Source organism: Austrofundulus limnaeus, unplaced genomic scaffold (assembly GCF_001266775.1).
Source record: "Austrofundulus limnaeus strain Quisiro unplaced genomic scaffold, Austrofundulus_limnaeus-1.0 Scaffold14, whole genome shotgun sequence".
Lineage (NCBI taxonomy): Eukaryota > Metazoa > Chordata > Actinopteri > Cyprinodontiformes > Rivulidae > Austrofundulus > Austrofundulus limnaeus.
Window position 1 is genome coordinate 35,707 of NW_013952416.1, and position 21,792 is coordinate 57,498.

At 37.1% G+C, this 21,792-nt stretch overlaps 2 protein-coding genes across 5 annotated transcripts in view; both read right to left on the reverse strand.

Moving 5' to 3' along the window:
• The window catches only part of septin5a (septin 5a), a 16,981-nt gene extending 4,653 nt beyond the window's left edge, over positions 1-12,328 (reverse strand). The window contains exons 1-5 of one of the 3 annotated variants that reach the window (XM_014002558.1): positions 12,124-12,328; positions 11,966-11,979; positions 1,526-1,616; positions 1,275-1,361; positions 212-335 (exon numbers count right to left, since the gene is read on the reverse strand). In XM_014002558.1, the coding sequence (XP_013858012.1) occupies positions 212-335; positions 1,275-1,361; positions 1,526-1,616; positions 11,966-11,979; positions 12,124-12,169 (362 nt within the window). In that variant the 5' untranslated portion in view covers positions 12,170-12,328. Of the gene's footprint in view, positions 1-115; positions 336-1,274; positions 1,362-1,525; positions 1,617-3,702; positions 3,934-11,965; positions 11,980-12,123 lie in introns of those variants that run through there. The other 2 variants (XM_014002556.1, XM_014002557.1) reach the window with 2 other exon arrangements.
• Positions 12,329-14,037: 1,709 nt separating this feature from the next.
• The window catches only part of zgc:63587 (septin-2), a 21,499-nt gene continuing 13,744 nt past the window's right edge, over positions 14,038-21,792 (reverse strand). For both annotated transcript variants that reach the window (XM_014002560.1, XM_014002561.1), the window contains exons 8-12: positions 16,926-17,027; positions 16,683-16,828; positions 16,442-16,525; positions 16,288-16,345; positions 14,038-14,996 (exon numbers count right to left, since the gene is read on the reverse strand). In XM_014002560.1, coding sequence (XP_013858014.1) covers positions 14,931-14,996; positions 16,288-16,345; positions 16,442-16,525; positions 16,683-16,828; positions 16,926-17,027 — 456 coding nt within the window. In that variant the 3' untranslated portion in view covers positions 14,038-14,930. The remainder of the gene's footprint in view (positions 14,997-16,287; positions 16,346-16,441; positions 16,526-16,682; positions 16,829-16,925; positions 17,028-21,792) is intronic.

Here is a 21,792-nt window from a genome sequence, read left to right on the forward strand (position 1 = left end):
CAGAGTGAGAGACACACACACACACACACACGCACGCACGCACGCACGCACGCACGCACGCACACACACACACAGAGTGAGAGACACACACACACACACACACGCACGCACGCACGCACGCACGCACGCACACACACACACACACACACACACTCATAAGTCAAGCTCCAGGTCTGAATCAGCGCACAGACCAGCGAAGAGCTTAACTCACCACTCGTTATTGTTGACAGCATCTCCGAATCCGGGCGTGTCCACGATGGTCAGCTTGAGCTTCACTCCTTTCTCCTCGATGTCGACAGTGTGTTTGATGATCTCTACGGTTTGGTTGATGCGCTCTGCACAGCATCAGCACAAAGATAATGAATACATTACTACCCCTTACTACAGTTTAGATGAATATCTGTAAATTTATGTAAGTTTCAGCCATTTTTGTGTTGGCTCTGATCGATTAGCTGTGGGGGCCATCTTGAATTGACTCCAAAATGTAATCAGTTGTAACAAAGAGCCGACACAAACAGTTAACGCCAAAGTTTAAAGCAAAGATGTAGCATACATGGGGAATACTTAGAGTATGTTTTATGAATCAGTCTCAGCTACTACCACACCAAAGTTGAGCTAAATATCCATAAAAACGACAGAGTTATTGTCATTTTTGTGTTTTTTAAGGGCAGTTGTCTGCAGAGGCCATCTTGAAGTGAATTGACTCCAAAGGTTAATCAGTTGTGGTTGTGTACATCCAATAATTATTTTGGCTTGTGAAATATTTTGCTAACAGACAGACAGTTGACCACAGTTAGCTCTATGACTTTAAAAGCTAAATGAAAAGTTAATCTTTTGTAGATGCACATCTACGTTCTGAATTTCAGACATTATTTTATGACTTTACATTTAAACAAACCACCTCATGTTGTGAAAATAAGAATTATATTTAGGGAAAAAAACATTTTAAATGCTCTTACAAACACTGTGATGCTTCCAACTCATCAAATAGACCAAGGGTGTCAAGTTCAGTTACACAAAGGGGCCAAAATTCTAAACTCGGTCTGAGACAAGGGCCAATCTTTGTCAATGTTTACTTGTTATCTAACAAGTTATTCTTATTCTCACTAAAAAAATAAGAACAAAACTATTTCACATTGGGGCCAGATAAGATGTCACTGAGGGCTGGATTTGGCCCGCGGGCCTTCAGTTTGACACGTGAAATAGAAACATAAACTGAAAAATTCAACCTTTAAAAAGCAAAAACCTTGAATAGTAAAGATATAAATACTGACCCTCAGCGTTCAGTAGCTTTCTGTCTTTGTAGAGGTCTGTGAGAAACAGGCTGTTGACCAGAGTGGATTTTCCCATCCCAGACTCTCCTGCAAACACAGACAGAAGATGATTAACACAGAATTTATATCTAAAAAAATWAACAAAACAAACAGACTGAGTTCGTGGTGTAACAAATGTTGCCCTGGAATAAATCTTTAAAGTTGTAAAAGCAGGTTTTATTCATGTTTATTAATTAAAAACAGAAGCGGACCTGCCACCATCAGCGTGAAGTCAAACCCCTTCTTCACAGACTTCCTGTGCACCTGGTTGGGCAAAGTGGCGAAGCCCACATACTGCTTCTCCTGAAACAAAAAATAACTGAACATTAAAAAAATTTATTCAAGGTTTTGAAATTCATCACTCACAAAAGAGGAAACAATTTTTGATGACTGGTGGTTTTGGAAAATTTTCACTAGTTTCTGACTAAAATAAATCTTTATTTGTTGCCATAAATAAATATTCGAAAGATTTATTAAGAAGTTAATATCTCAAGAAAAAACTTGTGTGAAATTTATTATAAGTTTACAGTTTAAAAAAAAGATAATGTAAACGATATTCAAGCACATTTATTTTCCGTAATTTTTGCATTTTTTATGTTGCTTTGCTAAAACATTTGTTTGATTAGAAAATTAAGAATAAACTTGGTTTATTAGCACTTGACTAAACTGATTCATGCTTTAATGCATCAAAATTATAATTTAATACTCTGAATAAAATTTTCAATGATGCAGTTTATAAATCTGTTGACTATATCTGTATGTTTTTGTATTTTATAAGCAACTAATGTTGCTTATAAAAAGCTCATATGTGAGCAGGTAAAGTTTTTTTCTTTCCAAAGACTGAAAGACTGATCCCACACACACAAAAACCTAAAGTTTCAATGTTTTAAGATATTTTTCTCAGACATTTATAATAAAACACTTCATTAGCTTCAAATAAACACACATTATGTGTGAAGAAACAGGTTCCTCTGCTGCAGAAGCCGGTATGAAGCAGGTGAATTCTCATTATTCTCCGCAGAGCTTCAGTAAAAGAAAAGAAGAAACTGAAGAAAGCTTTGGTTCTCGTCAGGACTTGAAGTTTTGAATCCAAACACAAAGACGTCTCGTTACTCACGTTGTGCCCCTGAAGCGTACAGTTTCTGCCTGAACACAAAGAAACGTCTCAGGACGAGCAGTTTGAAGAAAATCTGTTGCTCAATGCTGCTTTTTACAACCTTATTTTGTAACCCATTCACATTGTTTTGTTATTGTTAGAATCTGTTTTGGGGTGTTTTGTGTTTATTTTTATGTTTATTCCCTTTTGGTTTTTTTTAATCTGTTTTGGGGTGTTTTGTGTTTATTTTTATGTTTATTCCCTTTTGKTTTTTTTTTYTSTGTTTCTTGATTTTTGAGTTTAGCTCTGTTCTTCATGTTTTTCTCAGAACCACTTCTCCTTCAGTCAGTACCTTTTCAKTCAGCCTGAAGAAGCCAAAAGAAATCAAAAACCAATCCAGAACACAGCTTTTACTCAAACCATTGCAAAGTTTTTAGGTTTCAGCAGCCTTAGATGACTGCTGTCTACAACAGGTTAGACACTGACTACTTTTAATACGGAACCGTCACTTAAAGGTTTTTGATTTATGCTGCTTGATTTCTGACATTTTGAACATTTTGTTTTCTTTTAGGCCCATAATTAATTTCATATTTGCAAAATGTCCCTGTACCGTAATGCCTATAAAACAATGTCTGCTTTGGCTGCTCAATAAAAAGACCAAAAAAAAAAGTTAAAATTAGAAGCAGACACCAAATAGCCCTGCAATAAAAAAAATCCCCACAACAGACAGAAAATCTACGAGTGGATGGAAAAACTTGTGCGCAGCATTCCTCCAGAAGCAGCTGAGAATAACCAGCGCTTCAGACTTTCCACTAAAAGTCACAGAATCACAAGAGGCGGAGATACCAGCCTCTCGTTGTGGCGGGCAGACACTCTCTCTTCTGCTGCGTCTGACAGAACGACAGAGCTGACGTACAGAAGTAAAAATAAAAACTCAGACGCCCCGCAGAGAGCGTTCACACACAGACAGAAGCTACATTCAACAGAGCTGGATAGCTCCTTTTTATTTGCTCTCCAAACGCACAGCGAGCATCCTCTGTCACAACCTGTCACAGGCATTTCTGACAGGCCCCACTTTTAGAAAAACATTTACCACAGAAGCAGCTCTGTAAAAAAAAAAAAAAAACAGGTAGGTCAAAAACAAACTGCTGATAAAGCTGCAGAAAAATCCCTCAGAAATAAATCTGACACCATAAACACCTTCATGAAAAAAAGCAACATTCAAACTCCTGTACAAAAAAAAAATCCTGATATTTTCACATTTTTACCTAAAATCTGTTCCCATCTCTTTACCTTCTGCCTGGCCGTTCTCACTCGTGGGCACAGAAGTCGTTCTACCAGTTTTTCTTGCAGCATGATGGCATCCATCCTAAACCGCTCCAACGCTGACGGACCAAAATAACCCCTGGTTTCAAAAAGTTATTAAAAAAACTGCTGGAAAAAAGAGCAACTGTGACCGCTCCAGACCTGTCTCTTCCTGTTCTCTTCTCCTCTAGTCTGCTCGTCCTGCTCTCCCTGTTCTCTCTTTTGTTATTTTTTTCCCCCAGCCCTACTTGTTTATTTAATTCTTTCTTTTCTGTGCCCTACAGCTCTTCCTGTACGGACAGGTACGGGGAAGTTTTCTCTGCGTGAAGGGCAGAGCAGAACAGAGAGAAGGAGAGAGAGAAAGAGAGGTGGCAATTTTGAGGGAGGAAAGCAGGGAGGGATGGAGGCCGACGTCTAAAGGAAACCCATTCATTCGGTTCCTATTCCCTCCCCCAGCTCAGACAGATGAAAAATAAAACTGCTCTCAGAGAAATGACCACCAGATCGAGCAGAAATAAGTCGAGCTTTAACCGGAGCGCAACAAAACACGACAAGAAAAGAAGAAGGTAATGAAGACGATGACAAAGCCCCATATTTTATATTTAGCAACTAGATTATTGTACAAAAAGAAACAAATAAGAGAGCCTCCTGGTTTATCAAAAATTAAACTATTGCTCATACATTTATTTTTGGGGCATGAAGACAGTTTTTGTGCTCAAAGAAACACAATGATTTTCTTTTATATGGATCCAAATTTATACATTGATAATATAATTCTTCAGGTCTTTCTGCTGCAGGATAAATGATATGCTGGAACTTTGAGGAGAAAATGTGAGTTTTATGAACAAAATGACTTAAACGACCTTATTACTATTTTATGGCCTGTTCAATGATTAAACCATGATAAGATTATGCTACTGTTTTCCTTAACAATACAAGCTATAACTAAGTTTTTAAAATTATTATTATTATGATAATTATTATTTTTCAAGGCAGATATCACTTAATTTAAAAGTAAATGTGGGACAAAGCTGCTTCTGGCTAAACCTTAATATTTTCATGTATTATCAGCAAATCACAAGCACAGTCAATCAGTTTGTTTTCATCTGAAGTGTAAATTTAGTTCAGTAAAATAAAGTAAAATTGTCGTATGGAGCAGATAACGAGGAAACCTGAACGACTCGTCTGGAATAAAAATGGACGTGAGGAAAACAAGTCTTCTGGCCACTTTAGGAGGGTTTGTGTTTGGGTGCAGCAGAGCTAAAAGTCATGGCAGAGGTTGAAACCCAAGTGATTCCAGATGTGGGGCTGGCATGTGTGTGTGTGTGTGTGATGGGTGTGTGTGTGATGGGTGTGTCTGACTCACATGATGTGGTCAGCAGCAACTTAAACTTTCTTTGAAATAAAGGAAGTTTGGGTTGTGTATGCCACGTCTAGATGTTTCAGCCTCAGCCACAGGAGGGAGACAGAGGAGTCCACAGGGAAGATTTTCAGCTTCCTGTTTCCTCTGAGATATTTGTTTTTTAATTGAACATCTCAGCTGGGATGATGCAAACGTCACCAAGATGTTATCACTTATGGTGAGTGGTGTGTGAGGAGGTGGGACATTTTGAACAAAAAAAGGAGCAGATGTTTTACAACAGCCCACAGTTAAACGCCCCACCGTCCCCCACCATCACCCTCTGCCCCCCCACACAACCAAAACAAAGACCAACCTTCTTTCATTTATCTGTGCCATCTCAAAAAAAATATTCAGTTTAACTAAAAAAAAGTAACTCAAAGTGAGTCAAAGTAAGCATCTTACTCTCCTTTAAGAATACTAAACTAACTAATACTAATAAAAGTCTTAAAGTACCCAACATTGACATTATTTAAGTACCAAATGTAACTTCCATATAAAATATGTTCTTAAGTATTAAAAGTAAAAGTATTGATTAAACTCAAGACCTGGGGTCCAAATATGGCCCGCCATAGCATTTTACATGGACCAAATGAGCTTCAAAGATGTATTAATGTTTTAAAATAAGCCAGGATTTACCACAAACCACATCTCCCATAATGCATGTCAATTTTTTGGGGGTGTGTGTGGGGGGGGGTGATTTCCCACTTAAGAGTCTTAAATTTAAACTGGAACGCCCCTCCTGTGGGAAGTCCAAGTCGGAAAGAGGGAGAGTTCAGAATTGAAGATGACAGCTGCTCACCACAACTCAACAGTGAGTAAAACTCTCTTACTTTTACTTTAATTGTATTTCTGCATCATTTATTTCACATTTAGTCAGTGGCACACGTAGTACTTTTCAGTGTTTATAAGAGGACGTGTTATAACACTGTTTCTATACATGAAAGACCAGGTAGAGCTCAGTTATTGTTTGTTAGCAGAGCTCAGACATAGCAATGAGACGAGAATGATGTTTCACATTTAGTTGAAGTTAAACATGTAATGCCAAAAATTATTACAGCTGAGAAATTACATATTACTGAGGCAAAAACAGTTTGTCTATATCTATTGGGTAAAAATTAAAGTTTAGTAGGTTTACTTAAAAATATTTTCATCTTGATTTATTTTGTTGACTTAAACTGTAGTTTATTTCAAGTCATTCAGATTGTGTCATGCATATCTTTATTTTTTTCACTTTTGTATTTAAAACTCAAATAAAAGTTTAAAATCTTAGCACCATAGTTAGTTAATCCAACTTTTCTGTATCCCCAAATGTAAATCTTCACAACTGAAGATGAACAAGAGAACATTCATCTTTTTAATTTCTCTACAGATTGTGTAAAAGACAGTTTTTATCTTTATGTTTTAAGGAGCGTCGCTTCAGTTACATTTCAACTAAAGTTCAGCAGCCGGTCCACAAACAGTCTTGACCTTTTTTCCTTCTCAGCTTTCTGTAATATTTAACTTTTGTATAAAAGGGCTGAAGACGAGGTCATTTCTGACTCCGGCTGTGTTTGTCAGTTTATTGGACGGTTCTGAAGAGGCAGAGGTCCAGAGAGCAGTCAGTCGGTCAGCAGGCAGCGTTCAGCTTCTTCCTCTCATTCATACATGAGATGTTGTGTTAAAGGAAGTGACTCTCAAAGAGACGCAGCGGTTTTCTGAGCTCAGCATCGCTTCCGGCCGGTCCGGAGTTTGTACAAAACAACCAACGTGTGGAGTAATAAATAAATAACTTGACTTATGAGTTTTGAATGGTTAAACCCAGATTATAAATGAAGTTTGAACAATGTTTGTGCCCTAAAGACAGTCAGCAGTGAAGAGCTGTGACCTTTACTGACTGCCAGCCTCCAGCTCCAAATTTTCACACCATTAGAACCGAATGTGGACCAGAGAGAAGGGAGGTGAACAGGGAGGAGGAGAACAACAGAAAGAGCGCTTCCTTTTGTCCTGAGGTTTCTCTGTGGAGATGCAAACGTCTTCAGCTCTTTAACATGCTAATCTGAGAGCGAATCAGGCACCAATAACAACAATTTCTCTGCTCTCAGCTTTATCGTCTGAGTTTGACCTCTGAGGTTTGGAGAATTGGTTGAGGAAGCTTGATGTTTGTCTAAAACAACAGAAGGAAGTCAATTTGTCAAAAAGAAATAAAAGGTTACAAAGAGGTTGAATATAGAAAATAATTTCACTCACTCTGATTATGTAAACTGTATTTAGTTACAAACACAAAGTAAAACTAATCAGTTGAAAGAAAAAATCCGATATAGCTTCTGTTTTAACTACTCTTCAACATTTTGAATTGAAACTTGCACTAAATCAAGAGTGTCATCTGGAAATTAAGAAACAAGCTGCTTCAGTCGCTTTGCTCTTTTTTGTTGACAACAGGAGGACAAACAGTTAAAAAACTAATTAAAAGCACTTTATTTTATTAATTGAAGACTGATAGAGCATACATTTTGTAAAAAAGTTTGTTTTGGTTTAAAAATTAGAGTTTTAAATCCAATCTAATCCTACTTACTGTGGATTACCACAGCACAAAGTTGAGGTAAGTAAGGTTTTATTTTAAAAAAGGCCTTTCCTTTAAGGCTTAATATTTTGTCTTTGAAGAATACATTGTAGCTTCTATTCCAAGTTATTCTAATTTCCTTACTTATTTGGTATTTTTAAACTAAAGACTGTTTTCTGCATAAAATGTTAAAAGAAAGCTTTGATTTCACTCTTAAAACCACTTCCTGACAGTTGTTTCTAAAGCTCAACAAAATGTTCTAATATCTTACATTCAGTGATCCAACAACAAGTAGGAAGATGTTTGATCTTTCAACTTACTGCCAAGAAAATAACTTTATAACCATAAAAATAACTTCAAATTTGTCAGTTTAATAGAAGATTTTATCTACCAGWTGTCTAGTTTAGCTTAGCATAAAGTCTTGAATCAGGGGGAATCTGCTACAAACCACTACTTTAAAATCCATCTTTAATCTGCACAAATATTATAATATTCTTTTATACACTCTGGTATTTGCTGAGCTGCTTATCTGGCTCACATGTTTTCATATTAAACCCCAAAATAATACAGTTTTTGTCTGTAAAACTTCACATTATTTATCCTGGTGTTTTATTTCTGTAGGTTTAGTTTAGCTTAGTTTTTTCAATCTATTTCTGCAAACTTTATTCATCCACATATTAAAATGTTCAGACAGGACATTCTGACCATGACTTGTCTTTTTTTTTTCTAAATTTTATTCTTTTTAAAAAATTGTAACTTTACAGAAGGACATACGTACTAATTTTATTCTATTCCTTAAAAAATATTTTTCTTTTTTAAATGTGTTGCAGCCTAACTTAACCTAACCTAACCTAACTTAACCTAACCTTAACCTAATCTAATCTAACCTAATCTAACCTAACCTAACCTAACCTAACCTAACCTAATCTAATCTAACCTAACCCTACCCTACCCTACCCTAACCTAACCTAACCTAACCCTAACCTAAACTAACCTAATCTAATCTAAACCTAACCTAACCCTAATCTAATCGAATCTAACCTAACCTAATCTAATCTAACCTAACCTAATCTAACCTAACCTAATCTAATCTAACTAACCTAATCTAACCTAACCCTAACCTAATCTAATCTAACCTAACCCTACCCTAACCTAACCTAAACTAACCTAATCTAATCTAATCTAATCTAAACCTAACCTAACCTAATCTAACCTAACCCTAATCTAATCTAACCTAATCTAATCTAACCTAACCTAATCTAACCTAACCCTAACCTAACCTAACCTAATCTAACCTAACCTAACCTAATCTAACCTAACCCTAACCTAATCTAATCTAATCTAATCTAATCTAACCTAACCTAACCTAACCCAACCTAATCCTAACCTAATCTAATCTAACCTAACCCTAACCTAACCCTAACCTAACCTAACCTAACCTAACCTAACCTAACCTAACCTAACCTAATCTAACCTAATCTAATCTAACCTAATCTAATCTAACCTAACCCTAACCTAACCTAATCTAATCTAATCTAACCTAACCTAATCTAACCTAACCTAACCCAACCTAATCTAACCTCACCTAACCTAACCTAACCCTCACCTAACCTAATCTAATCTCACCTAACCTAACCTAATCTAACCTAACCTATTTATGCTACATTTTGTTTGTAGATAGCATTTTGCTACCTTTACTGTCCAGCTACTTTTAGCTTTATATGTTATTCTGCTATTTATAGATTTTAGCCATACTTTTGTGACTTCCTTATAGCTATCGTTCTGATATATTTAGTTTTTGGATAATTTTGTGACTTTTAGTATTTATCTATGATTCTGATATTTCCAGATAACGATTTGTCTTTTAGCTAGCCTTTATACTTTTACTTAGCCTTTTACTTTTTTAAGTTTTAGCTCCCATTTCATTATTTTTAGCTTTTAGCATTGTGCTTCCATTTAACCTTTAGCTAGAGTTTGATTTAGGTTAACAACTTTAGCTTCTTCAGCAGGTTTTAGCAGATTTCAGCAGGTATTCAGCATTCAGTCAGTGTTTTTGCAGAAGTTTGGTTGATGTTTGGGAATTCATGTTTTCATGTCATGAACATTGATCACAAAAAACTGAAAACTTTTCACATTAGCCTCTGACAACCAGAACCATGGGGGGGTTAGATCCTGTTCAATAGGCCAGCTGACCCCCCCGTGACACGCCTGTCCTGCTCTGCAGCTGGTCCTCGTGAGTCCATCTGTGGCACTGAGACAGTTTGTGTGTTTGGAGACAGAAGAAGGAAAAGCAAGAGGCAAGAACAGATTCACGTGGGTCTGAATCAACATTATAAACAAAAGGGAAATCTACCTGTCGGATAGCAGTTTGCTAAAATCCAGATAGCATTTAGCTAATTTTTATATCTAGCTGATTTTTTTGCTACTTTTAAATTTAAGACAAAGCTTTGCTTTTACCCAATTTGAGCTATTTTTAGCTTTTAGGCAGCCTTTTGGTTCTTTTATCTCTAGCTAGACTTTTGCTACTTCAGGTTTTAGCTAGAGTTTTGCTACTTTTAGTTTTTAGTCTACATTTTGCAACTTTTTGCTTTTAATTAGACCAGTGCTAGTTTTAACATTTAGCCAGCATTTTGCTACTTTCAACTAGCCTTTTGATACTTATTTTATTAAATATCATATTGCCAATTTTAGCTTTTAGCTACCATTTATCTACTAGTTATCTTTTGGCCACTTATAGCTGGCCTTTTGGTACTTTTAGCTTCTGCAACATTTAGCTTTTATTTAGCTTTTTGATATTTTTAGCTTCTAGCCAGGCTTCTGGTATTTTTAGCTAGATTTTTACCACTTATGGCTAGCCTTTTGGTACTTTTAGCTTCCATAGCTTTTTTCAACATTTAGCTTTTATTTAGCCTTTAGATATTTTTAGCTTGCCAAGCTTCTGATACCTTTAGCTAGATTTTTGCCAATTATAGTTAGCCTTTTGGTACTTTTAGTTTCTAGCTAGCTTTTTACCACTTTTAACTTTATTATTCTGCTTCTTTTTGTTCTGCTCAGTTTTAGCTTCTTCAGCAAATTTCATCAGTCGCTTATACATTCACAGGGCATTTTTTACTAAAAAGTATCCAGTGTTCTTTGTGTTTCTGATGTACGAAGGAAAAAAAATATTCGGCTGATATCGACCCACACAACAATGTGAGAGTTTGGCGCTGCTTCGTTTTTGCAGGACGATGAAAATGTTTTTTTTTTTTTTAAAGTGTTTCCTGGCAGCTGTGGGAAGATTTCAGTGATTCAGGATTGATCATCAGGATTCTTAAAGCTTAAAATCTCAGCTTTAAATTGGTCAGTTTTCCAGCTCCTCCTCCTCTTTCAGCCTGAATAGTTCAGAAGATATTTTTACTCAAAGTGACTCTCAGGATCAGCTGCAGCACAGCATGTGGGAGTTACAGCTCACCAGTTGTAAAAAACTGTTGAGTTATGTAATACAAAAAATGTTTTAAATRCACCCAAATTAATCAAAATGTGCTCATAAATCTTTGCACGAGGTCAAGTTGCTGTAAATGTGACATCAGTCATTATAAATTCACATTCTGTTGTTTTTCTTGGTTAATTCTTTTTTAGATGATGCTGTGAGTCCAGAGATGACATGAAAGACCTTCAAGAAATACTTTCATATCAATGATTTTAAGAAAAGAATTAGATGTTTGTGTGCAAATATAAAATAATTTGCTAAAAACCAACAAATATAGTAAATAAATAAAATTTAACATAATGTGATTATTTTAGCCTCAGCTTTTTGGTAATGGCATTAATTATCTGGGTTAGTGGATTATAAAAACACAGCTCATATTAACAGCTCAGAGGAGGAAGAGGAGGAGGAGGATGGGGAGGTGAAGGGTCACATCGACCCGACCTCCCCTCCAGACTCCGCAGCTGTTTCAGATGAACAAAGGTCCGGAGCTGCGACTGGAAATCAAGATCTGTGCTGATGTCACGTTAAAAACTGGACGACAGCAGAGAGGAGGATGAAGATGAAGATGGAGGAGGAGGAGGAAGAGGATGCTGCGTTATGGGTAACCATGGTGGATGCCGACCTACTCCATATTTGCGTCTAAAAATGAAACCTAAGGTCTGCGCAGGCATGGCTGTCTTTGCGCACTGTGCGTATTTTTTAAAGATAAATGCGCAAATAATAATAATAATATTAATAACAAACGCCCAGAGGCGCAGACGCTTCCGCAGATGAAAGGTTGGCCATGTTGTTTTTGGTAATTTATCAGAAAAAATATAAAAGATGAAATGATATTTCTTACCTCCATGCTGTCCTCTGTTGGCCATCAGAGGAGGAGGCAGCAGGTGCAGCAGGGATGAAGAGCGACGCGTTGAGACACAAACATGATGCAGAAATTATTGCGTCGATCATTTAAAATCAGCTGGAAATTAAATAAACAAACCAACCAGCGGAGCTCACCTGTTTTAACCGGGATCCGGCTTTTGTACCTGATGTTGCTCGTCATGTTGGCCCGCTGTCCTGCTCTGATTCCCCGGCTCAGCCTCGCCTCCCGAACAGCAGGAGGGTGGGCAGAGCTGACAGGAGGAAACCCCTCCTCTTCCTCTTCATCATCACCCTCACTCAGCCAGTTTACAGCGAGCAGCAGATCCTCCAGGATGACTTCACATCACTAATTATTTAAAGCTAAATAACAAAACAACAATTATTTTCTGCAAAACACAAAGAAAATATTGACTGAATGAGCTGAAACTGAGCTGTTTAAGGCAAAAGTAGCAAAAAGCTAAACACTAGCTAAAAGGAAAAGGATGAGCTAAATGCAGCAAAAAATGTTGCTAAAAACAAAGACTAGCTAAAAGTAGGAAAAACAGTTAAAATACAAAACAGAAAAACATTAGCTAAAAGGAAAAGGATGAGCTAAATGCAGCAAAAAATGTTGCTAAAAGCAAACACTAGCTAAAAGTAGAACACAGAAAAACATTAGCTAAAATCAGAAAAAGGCTAGCTAAAAGTAGCAATAACCATGAAAAGAGAAAACAGAAAAGCAGTAGTTAAAATTAGAAAAAGGACAATAAGCTAAGTAATGACTCACTAAAAGCAAAGTGTAGCAAAACAGGAGCGAACAGCTTAGCGCAGTAAGAGACTAGCTAAAAATAGCAAAATAGTAGCTGGAAACTAAAAGAAGCAAAATACTAGCTAAAGTAGCAAAACACAAAGTCTAGCTAAAAACTAAAGAGTTGCAATAGACTAGATAAGAAATAGCAAAACAGTAGCTAAAAGCAAAAAAAAAAAAGCAAAACAGTAAAGTAGCAAACAGCTGGCAAAATACTAAGTGTAGTTATAACTAAAAGCTAAGTATAGGGATGCACAATATATCGAAAATTTATCGTCATCGTGATAACAGCCTGTATAATGTGCACATCGCAACAATTGCATAAACTACAATAAATGGTTGACTCAAAAATTTGTATTTATGCATTTTGTCATTCAGATGGAAGCTTGAAATATTTCACCAATTAAATAGAGCCCTTCATGTATTTAGTCAATTTAAAAAAAAATCAGGCAGGAATGGAAATGATTATTTTTTGGGCTTTGAACCCAGAGCAGAAAGATATCAACACTACATATACATACGTATTTTTTTTATTTATCGCAAGTCATATCATCATCGCAATATTAAGCACTGTTATCGCAAATTGCAGGTTTTCCTAATATCGTGCAGCCCTAGTGTTGCAATAGACTAAAAGTAGCAAAACAAGTAGCAAAATGCTAAGTGTAACAAAAGTCTAGCAACAAAACTAGCCAAAAGTAGATAAACAAAGCCAAAATATACAAAACAGTAGCTAGAAGCAAAAGCTAACATAGCATTAGACTAGCAAAACACTAAGTGTAGCAAAACATTAACATTAGGAAAACATTAGCTTTATGCAGCAAAAACCCATGGCTTAAAATAGCAAAAAGCCAGCTAAAACTAGATCCAGTAAAAGGTTAAAGCTTATAACAGAGGGAATGCAGCTAAAGGTAAGAGTTAAAAATAATAAGTTTGATGAAGCAGAATGTTGAGACGTGTTATAGTGAATGTTTCTGAACGAACGTGAGTTGTATTTATGTATTTCTATGGGTAATTTCTTTTTGAAAATTAAGTTAAAAGCCCAAAAGCTATATAAAACTCCCCGCTGCACACACCTCCTTAATGAGCTGATTGTTTTGATATATTAACAGTAAAATAGCACAAACCATGCAGAAGTAGCTGTTGCAACAAAACATGTTGGGAAAAAAAAAATAGGAAAACATTCCCGCTTTCACAATTAGAAAGGTCAGAAAACTAACAGAACTGTATTAAAGACAGCCAATCAATTACAAACTTCACTTTTGTTTTCTTTGATACATTTTATTTCAGAAAAATTAAAAAAAAAATGTTGACGCCTACGATTAGGAGTTTTTAATGACACATGGTAAAGAAATGTTTAACCTGTGGAACAAAAAAAGAAAAATAAACAAAACAATGCCAAAGGCACATTAGTGACACAGAGAGAAATGTGCTTTTCATTTGCTACTCACAGAAAGCTGGAAGGAGTTTTCATGTAGTACAGTTAAATATAAATTGTGACATTTAAATGGGAAACAGTATGTTATAAACCTGCATATGTAGTGTACAAACAGGTTTAAATGACACAGTGATTGTACAGGACACATTGTTTCTACTTTAACAGTGGTAATAGATTTAACAGTTGAGATAAAATTAAGTCAGCTAAATTCTTTCCACTAAGTTCACCAGACTCTTTACTGAAGAGCTGAAGTTTTTCAGGTTTAAGGTTTAAAGACAGGATTGATTGCGAGTCGATAGAAAACACGACCAGTAAAACGTCATTTAATCTTTAAGTTAAAACAAAGTTAAAACAATAAGAACCTCACAGTATACGAGTAAAAAATGATGCTTCCTGATTTTCTTTTAGTTAGCATGATTGCGATGAGAAGGACTCTTAGTACCGTTGTCTAATGTAGTTTTGTGGACCAGAACACAAGACGTTAAGGCTGATAAACAGAGAAACGTGAACACTGATATCTGATATTTATTACGAAGACAGAGTAGAGCTTCAGACAGTTGATGGATGGAGAAAAAGAAGAGATGTGCTGATAAAGACGATGTAATCTTGAGCCCTGGGTGGGACTGCAGGAGGGGTTTGAAGAGCAGGTGTGTGTTTGTGTGTGTGTGTGTGTTGTGCATATAAAGTGAGATCAGTGTGTTTCCCATTGACTCAAATCTTTCACTCGTCCGACTTCATCTTCATCTGAGCCTGCATCTGAGCGATCATCTCCTGCATGCGCCTCAGCTACAGAGAGGAGGGTAAAATAGGTTAAAATATTATTTTTCATCACATGACAATTTAGAAAACATGTTTTTTGGTAATAAAATGATTTAAAATAAATCTGACTTTAAAAAGTAAATAATCTTAAAAGGTGACCAGCACTTAAAGACAAATAAACATGTATCAAAACTTACAGGGAGTCTAATTGTTTGGAAATGTGATGTCTGGCGCCATCTTGTGATAGCAGATGGAACTTCATGCAGGATAATTTATTTTTCCCATCAACAGTATTAAGTTTACCTTTATAAAGTTAATCCAGTGAACAAAAAAAATTATATCTCAAGTGTTATACATGTTTTTGTTAATCAAAATCTGGAATAAAACAAAAATAACTTGTTTTTCAGTCTCTACGTCACAATCTATAACGTTTTATGGACAAATTTACTTAATTTAAATTCTATTTTATGTTATTGCTCTAAAAATCTGTTCATATTTTTTCTTCTTGTCAGGGTTATGTTGTTGCTCACCTGTGTTTCATGTAACAGCTCCTCAGGTTATATTCTGCCTCGTTTCCTTTGCTCTGACAATAACATTTATTAAATTTACCCCTTATGAGGTCATCGTTTTGGATATCTGTTACTTTGTTGTCTCAGGCTTTCCTGCTCTGCCACACTTTTATTCTTTATTCATGAATTAAAAAAAATGTATATATATATATATATATATATATAAATATTTTATATATGTCTGTGTGTGTATATATTATACACACACAGTATATAAATATATTTTTTTCTATCCAGCTGCCTTGAATGAGTCCTGACTCGGGGCTTTCAGCTTCACACTGGCACTACAAGGATAAAAAATAAACACTGAAAATGTTAACTTTTCTGATTTCTTCATTAAAAAAACAAAACATCAGGTAATAAATCTAACTTTATTATGACAGACCTAACCATGTAGAACTATGGTCCTTTATCTTCAGATTATTTTTCTTGTAGATCAACAAAACTTTGTCTCAAATAAGCTATCCGAAATACTGATCTACTGTGCATAACTCACCCAATTAAATCATAAACAATTCACTGAAACAGCAGAACTTATTCTATAAATATTAACACTAAAACATGCAGCTCTGTCCTGTAAAATTCACCTAAATCAACCATTTGATGAGGTGAGGTAAACAATGCTAAGAGAATTAATAAACTTTTTTTACCTCTTCGCTAAACAAAAAAAGAAATACAGGAACAGGAAAGACTTGGATTCAAGGAGAATGGCAGCAAAGACTTTAAAGGTTTTACGTGAAGCTTCTTACCTCCAACTCTTTTTGTAGCAGAATCTGGTCTTTGTCCACCACGTCCTCATCCACGGCTCTGCAAGGAAAACAAACATGAATGAATGAATGAATTATTAAATTAAATTAAGCAGAATCTCTTCTGTTTTGTTATTGATACTGAGCAGCAGCTCACCTGCCCGCCTTCTTCAGTCTCTCAGATCGGAAGTTCTCATAATGCAGATCCTGGGTTACTTCTTGGAGGTCCTGCATGTGGGTCCTTTAAAAACCAGACATGCAGTTAGTGTATTAAACACTAGGGGGCGCCGCGGCTCTGCTTTACAGCTATTATAAAGACAGAACTTCTGTCCAAAATATAAGATCTTCTTTTCACAAAATCCTATTTGCTAAGCGGTTTAACTGCCAAGGAGACTCACACAAGCATGGTGCGCAGTTTGAGAAAGTCATTGTGCTCCGGATTCTCCACCTCCACCACTCCCCACGGGTAAAGACGACCTCGGATCTTCTTCCCTTTCACCTCGATCAGCTGGTTGGAGCCAATCACAGCGAAGGGGATGCTCGCCTGGCAAAGGCAGTTAAGAGTGCAGGAAAAAATAAATAAATACAAAGAGCAGGGACACCAGGACGAATGTGGAACAGGCGTTTATCGTCCCCCTCACCTTCAGGATTCTGGTCTGCTCCTTGAACTCCTCGTCTTCATCAGAGTCGGCGTCGGGTAGCTGATAAATTTTGATCCCCTGCTCGGCGATTTCATCTAAGATCTACAACACAGAAACAACAGGAACCAGGCAGATCATTACAGAGTTCAGGTTGATGTTAGAAGATAAATTTCATCTTTAAACAGTCAGGATAATTTTCACCATCGCTCTTCAATAAATAAATATTTCTATCAGGATTTCTTTCATTAAAACAAGGTTATAATAAACAATGAAGCATAACACACACAGCACCATTATCTACCTACCTACCTACCTACCTACCTAGCTAGCTAGCTAGCTAGCTATCGTTATTTTACCTGGCAAGTCCCATTGAGATCTCAGATCTCTTTTTTCAAGGGAGGCCTGGGCCTGAAGGTAACCTATTGCACATGTTTTGTGGGGTGGGGGGAACCAGAGTACCCGGAGAAAACCMACGCAAGCACAAGGAGAACATGTAAACTCCACACAGAAAGACCCCAGGTCCGAACCGGGGATCGAACCCAGGACCTTCTTGCTGTGAGGCATAGGTGCTAACCACTGAGCCGTCGTGCCGCCATACCCTAACATAAAAAAATATGTTTAGAGCTCTGACAACACATTATCTGCACACAGATGGAGCTATAATAGTGTAGGGTTCACCCCCACACTTCTTATAACGAGGTTATAAGGAATTATTTTAGCAAGGATCACTTTATTTTCGGTAATATCTTCATACAAAAATGAATGGACAAAACACACAATAAGATGGGCATACTCAGTGAAATTAGGTTGATTTAAAATAAACGAGATCATTTATTTATTTACAGAATCAAATAAATCACTAATGTACAGCTTATTGAGAGATTAATTTCCTATAAAAAGTTTAACAACAAACTTTGAGGTTTAGATGTTAATAAACCATTTGTTTGTGGCACTTTTTCTTAAGTTTAGGCAGGGCATACATTTAAGAGGAAAGAAAGGATGGAGGAAGATTGGTTAGTTAGTTTGTAGTGAATATATTAGATTAGGTGCATTAAAAGAACATTTTTGCTCTTATTTTATTTGTGTTTTATAGATCTGAGCGTATTAATCTAAAATTTCACTTTTAAATTGTGCCTGGACTGCAATCTGTTTACAACAGCGTGTGCTTTGACCTACAAACATGGAGCTGGATTACAGTAATATCACGGTTTGAGTAAGTACCTGTTGCATCAACACATTTAATTAAAGTCTCCCGTGGAGGAAAAGGAGGCAAGATCAGAGAAGTAGACAGGTGACAAAAAAAAAGTGTGTTCATGTTCTGAATGTTAGAAAAGTTCTTCCCCTTCTTATTTTCTTTTTATTTTCTGACCGGTAAAGAAACAAGTTTAAACAAAGGAGCTTTCTTCCCTGCTACAGCGGGGACAGATGTCGGTATTTATTATTCTAAACATCAAAGCTGCATTTTTCTTTTGTTTTCAAAAGAGCAGAATTTGTTATATTCACAATGCAGCCTTATATGATGGGGCCAAAATGCGTCAAGTGTTGTTTTAGGGAGACTTTCATGTTTTGTTGTATATAAATGGGACAGTAATGAGTCAGCCAGGGGGTCTGGGAAGTGAGGACAGGTTGTCCTACAGCGCGCAGCTCCTGTTCGGGTCGACTTTACAGCAGCTGCGTGTTTTCTCAGAAAGCTCCGTGTCCAGTCTGGCTGAGACAGAGAGCGCAGGGTGGATCTTAAAACAAACAGGCAAGGGGAGCGTGACAACCGGACCAGAGTCTCCGTTCCCCCCCCGACGTACTGAAGCCTCCAGCGTGGTGGCTAAATAAACACGACTCTGGTGGGGCAGAACCTGAAGAATTTTGGGAAACTGTACACTCGGAGGGAAAATAAACACATGCAGCACAATGACAGGAAAAACTAAAGCAAACAACAAATCCTGCAACGTACAAGCAAATAAAAATAAAGACTAATTCAAACGAGAAGTGATCAAATGAAAAAGTCAAACCGTCAACTTGGACCTGAACGATTAAATATCCTGAAACTTCGTCGGGGGGGTTGCACAAACAAGTCTGTTGACTTCCATCATCTGTTTGCGGACCCTGCTAATCCAAAATGGCTGTTTACCTGAATTATTCTGTTCTGTAACACGTTCTTAGCGCAGCGCGACACCTGTAATCAAGACCTCTCGTGGATCACGAGGTGCCCAAATCACCGCCTGCTTCAAATCCTCACTGTCTCCTGCTGATTTACTGTACACAATGTAGGCTTTAATTCCTAATGTTACACCAGACTCCTAAAACGAGCTATATATTTTAGTTGGCACAAGAACGCTGGCTGGAGAAACCTTTTTTGATTTTATGACTATCCTGTTAGGCTATAATACCCCACTCACCTCCTACACACCCACATCTGTGTTGTTATGGTTGGCAGAGCTGTACAGACCAACTATTCCACACAAGCTGACTACAGTATTATTCAGTGGAAGCCAACGACTTTTTGCTTTAAATTTCTGGTTCAAATCACATAAATTGAAGCAATGTTTGTCGAAATATTTAGTCACACTGGTCAGTTACGATAAGGGTGTGGGCTGACCATTTAGAAAACAGTTGAGGAATTAGGCCAGTGGAAGATGAATCACATTAAACATTCATTTCTAAAGAAAAGCCAGGCTCACCCAGGTCCAGGAATAGCAGCGTTAAATACACCGCAGCGGTTCAATGTGTCCCAAAAATAACATACCTACAGGTCTAAACGTAAATATAATTACACAGAACGATGTGGTGGAGGTGGAGTGGGGGAAGTGGCTTAGCATGTTTCTGCAACGGCACAGAAGTCTGAGCCAAAACCTCCAATCACAATGAAACAAAGTGCAAACCCCATCATTACGAGGATCAACATCTTCTCCACGTCAACCTGCCGTGGGAACGGTGTTTTCACGATTTTAATCATTTTCAAAGCCGCAAAAAATAAAAAAAATGACTCAAACGCCTGCTAAATAGTTTGTCATTGTTTGGTGACATGCATCAAGGGAGGGAAGCGAACAGCTGCCAGAGAAACAAAAACACAGCAATTACACGGTTTTTCTCACGTGACTAAAGGACAGAACTGAGCCTCTTGAGTTGGCATGGCGTTTGCATTCATTAAACCTAAACTGCAACAATAGTTGGAAGTAGACAGGATTATTACTTTAGGATTCCTAGAAAATCAACAATGCAGACAGGGAGGGAGGAAATAACAAGGCAAAACAAAAACTATTAAAGTAGCTTCAACATTAATCTACCCTGATTGGGAAGAACATTATAAAATTAGTGGGACGTGCATTGATGTAATGTTTATGTAACCTCACAGCTTCTCGTCTTCAGCAGAGTGACAACAAGGAAGAGGCCGTTAAGAAGCGTATCTGATCAGATTTCAGATGTTTTAAACCGAGATTCTCCTAAATCCCTTCAAATACGCTTTTCTGCTTTCCCATAAAGTAGCCTTTTGTCTTTTCCTTATTAAAACAACAGTATCAGTTTGTTCGATCTCTTCGTTAAATCTGCGCAACAATAAAAACGGCGCGAGAAAGAGAACCAAGCTTTCAAGCCATCAAACAACTCTAATGATGGACCAACTGGTGGGACGCTGCTTGCTATGGGGTTAGGAGACCTGGGGGCCCCTGTTTTTCAATGCTGAAGAATTTATTGAAAGGAAAATCCCGGCCACGGTGATTGTTCTGTGTTTTTAATAAGATTCCAGAAGGACAAAACAGCTGCTTACTTTGTACTCTGCAAATCCATGCCTTTACAAAAAAAAGTCAGTGCACCTTGACAAAAAGAAAGCTGTGGTGGTATTTAATAATAAAGTTACAACTAAAGTACATTTTTCTAAAGACAAGGGATTTACCAACCATTGAAGCATTTTAATTAAGAATGGTCTTTTACCTTAAGTGTATTCTAGGTGTAAACTCATTTTGTGTACACCTATAAAGTGACAGTGTTTTTAGTAAAACGTCAAATTTAGACCTGTAATTTAACAACAAGATGGTGTTTCCTGCTAAATGTCAGAATGTAAGATGCTCTCAAAACATTTTTAGCCTCAAACTAAGCCATAGCAGCTAATGGGTGAACTGAAATACAAAGTAAGTTACTTCAGAACATGTTTCAAAACAAAGGTCAGCAGGCCAAATGATGACCATAATGGCATTTTATGTGGCCCGCGAGAGCTTCAAAGATGTATTTATGTCTTTCAATGAGCGTATGCTGCTTTAAAGCCACCACTGACCATGAACTACATCTCCCAAAAGGAATATAAAGTATCTTACTGCTGAAACGAAGGCGTCCCAGCACAAAGTGGAGGTGCACAGTGTTCAAAAGTACCTGGCAGCTGACAATTTTCACTATGTTAAATCACCATTTCACTGCATTTTTGCAGGCTACTTTTGCTGCAGCCCATTTGTACTGGGAAGTGGGAATTTCCCATTTAAAGGTCAGAAATTTAAACTGGAACACCCATCCAGTGGGAAGTTCTAGTCGGGAAAGTGGAAGAGTTCAGATTTTAAGATGGCAGCTTCTCACCAAAACTCAACAGTGAGTAAAACTCCTTTACTTTTAATAGTATTTCTGTATTATTTATTTCACATTTAAGGGCTCGACACACGGGCAGCGACAAACTACAGCGATTAACGGCTGTCATCGCAGCCAGGGTGAAACCCGACACACGGGACGCGATAGCGATCGCAGCATTGTGAATCGCGCTCTCAGGTCGTTTGTCTTCACAATATTTGATTGGTTCTTGACTCTGAAGGGGGTGTGCATTACGGACGTGTAAACTAAACAAATCTTGCGATGCTAATGATATTGGAAAACAAACGCACATCAAGATACA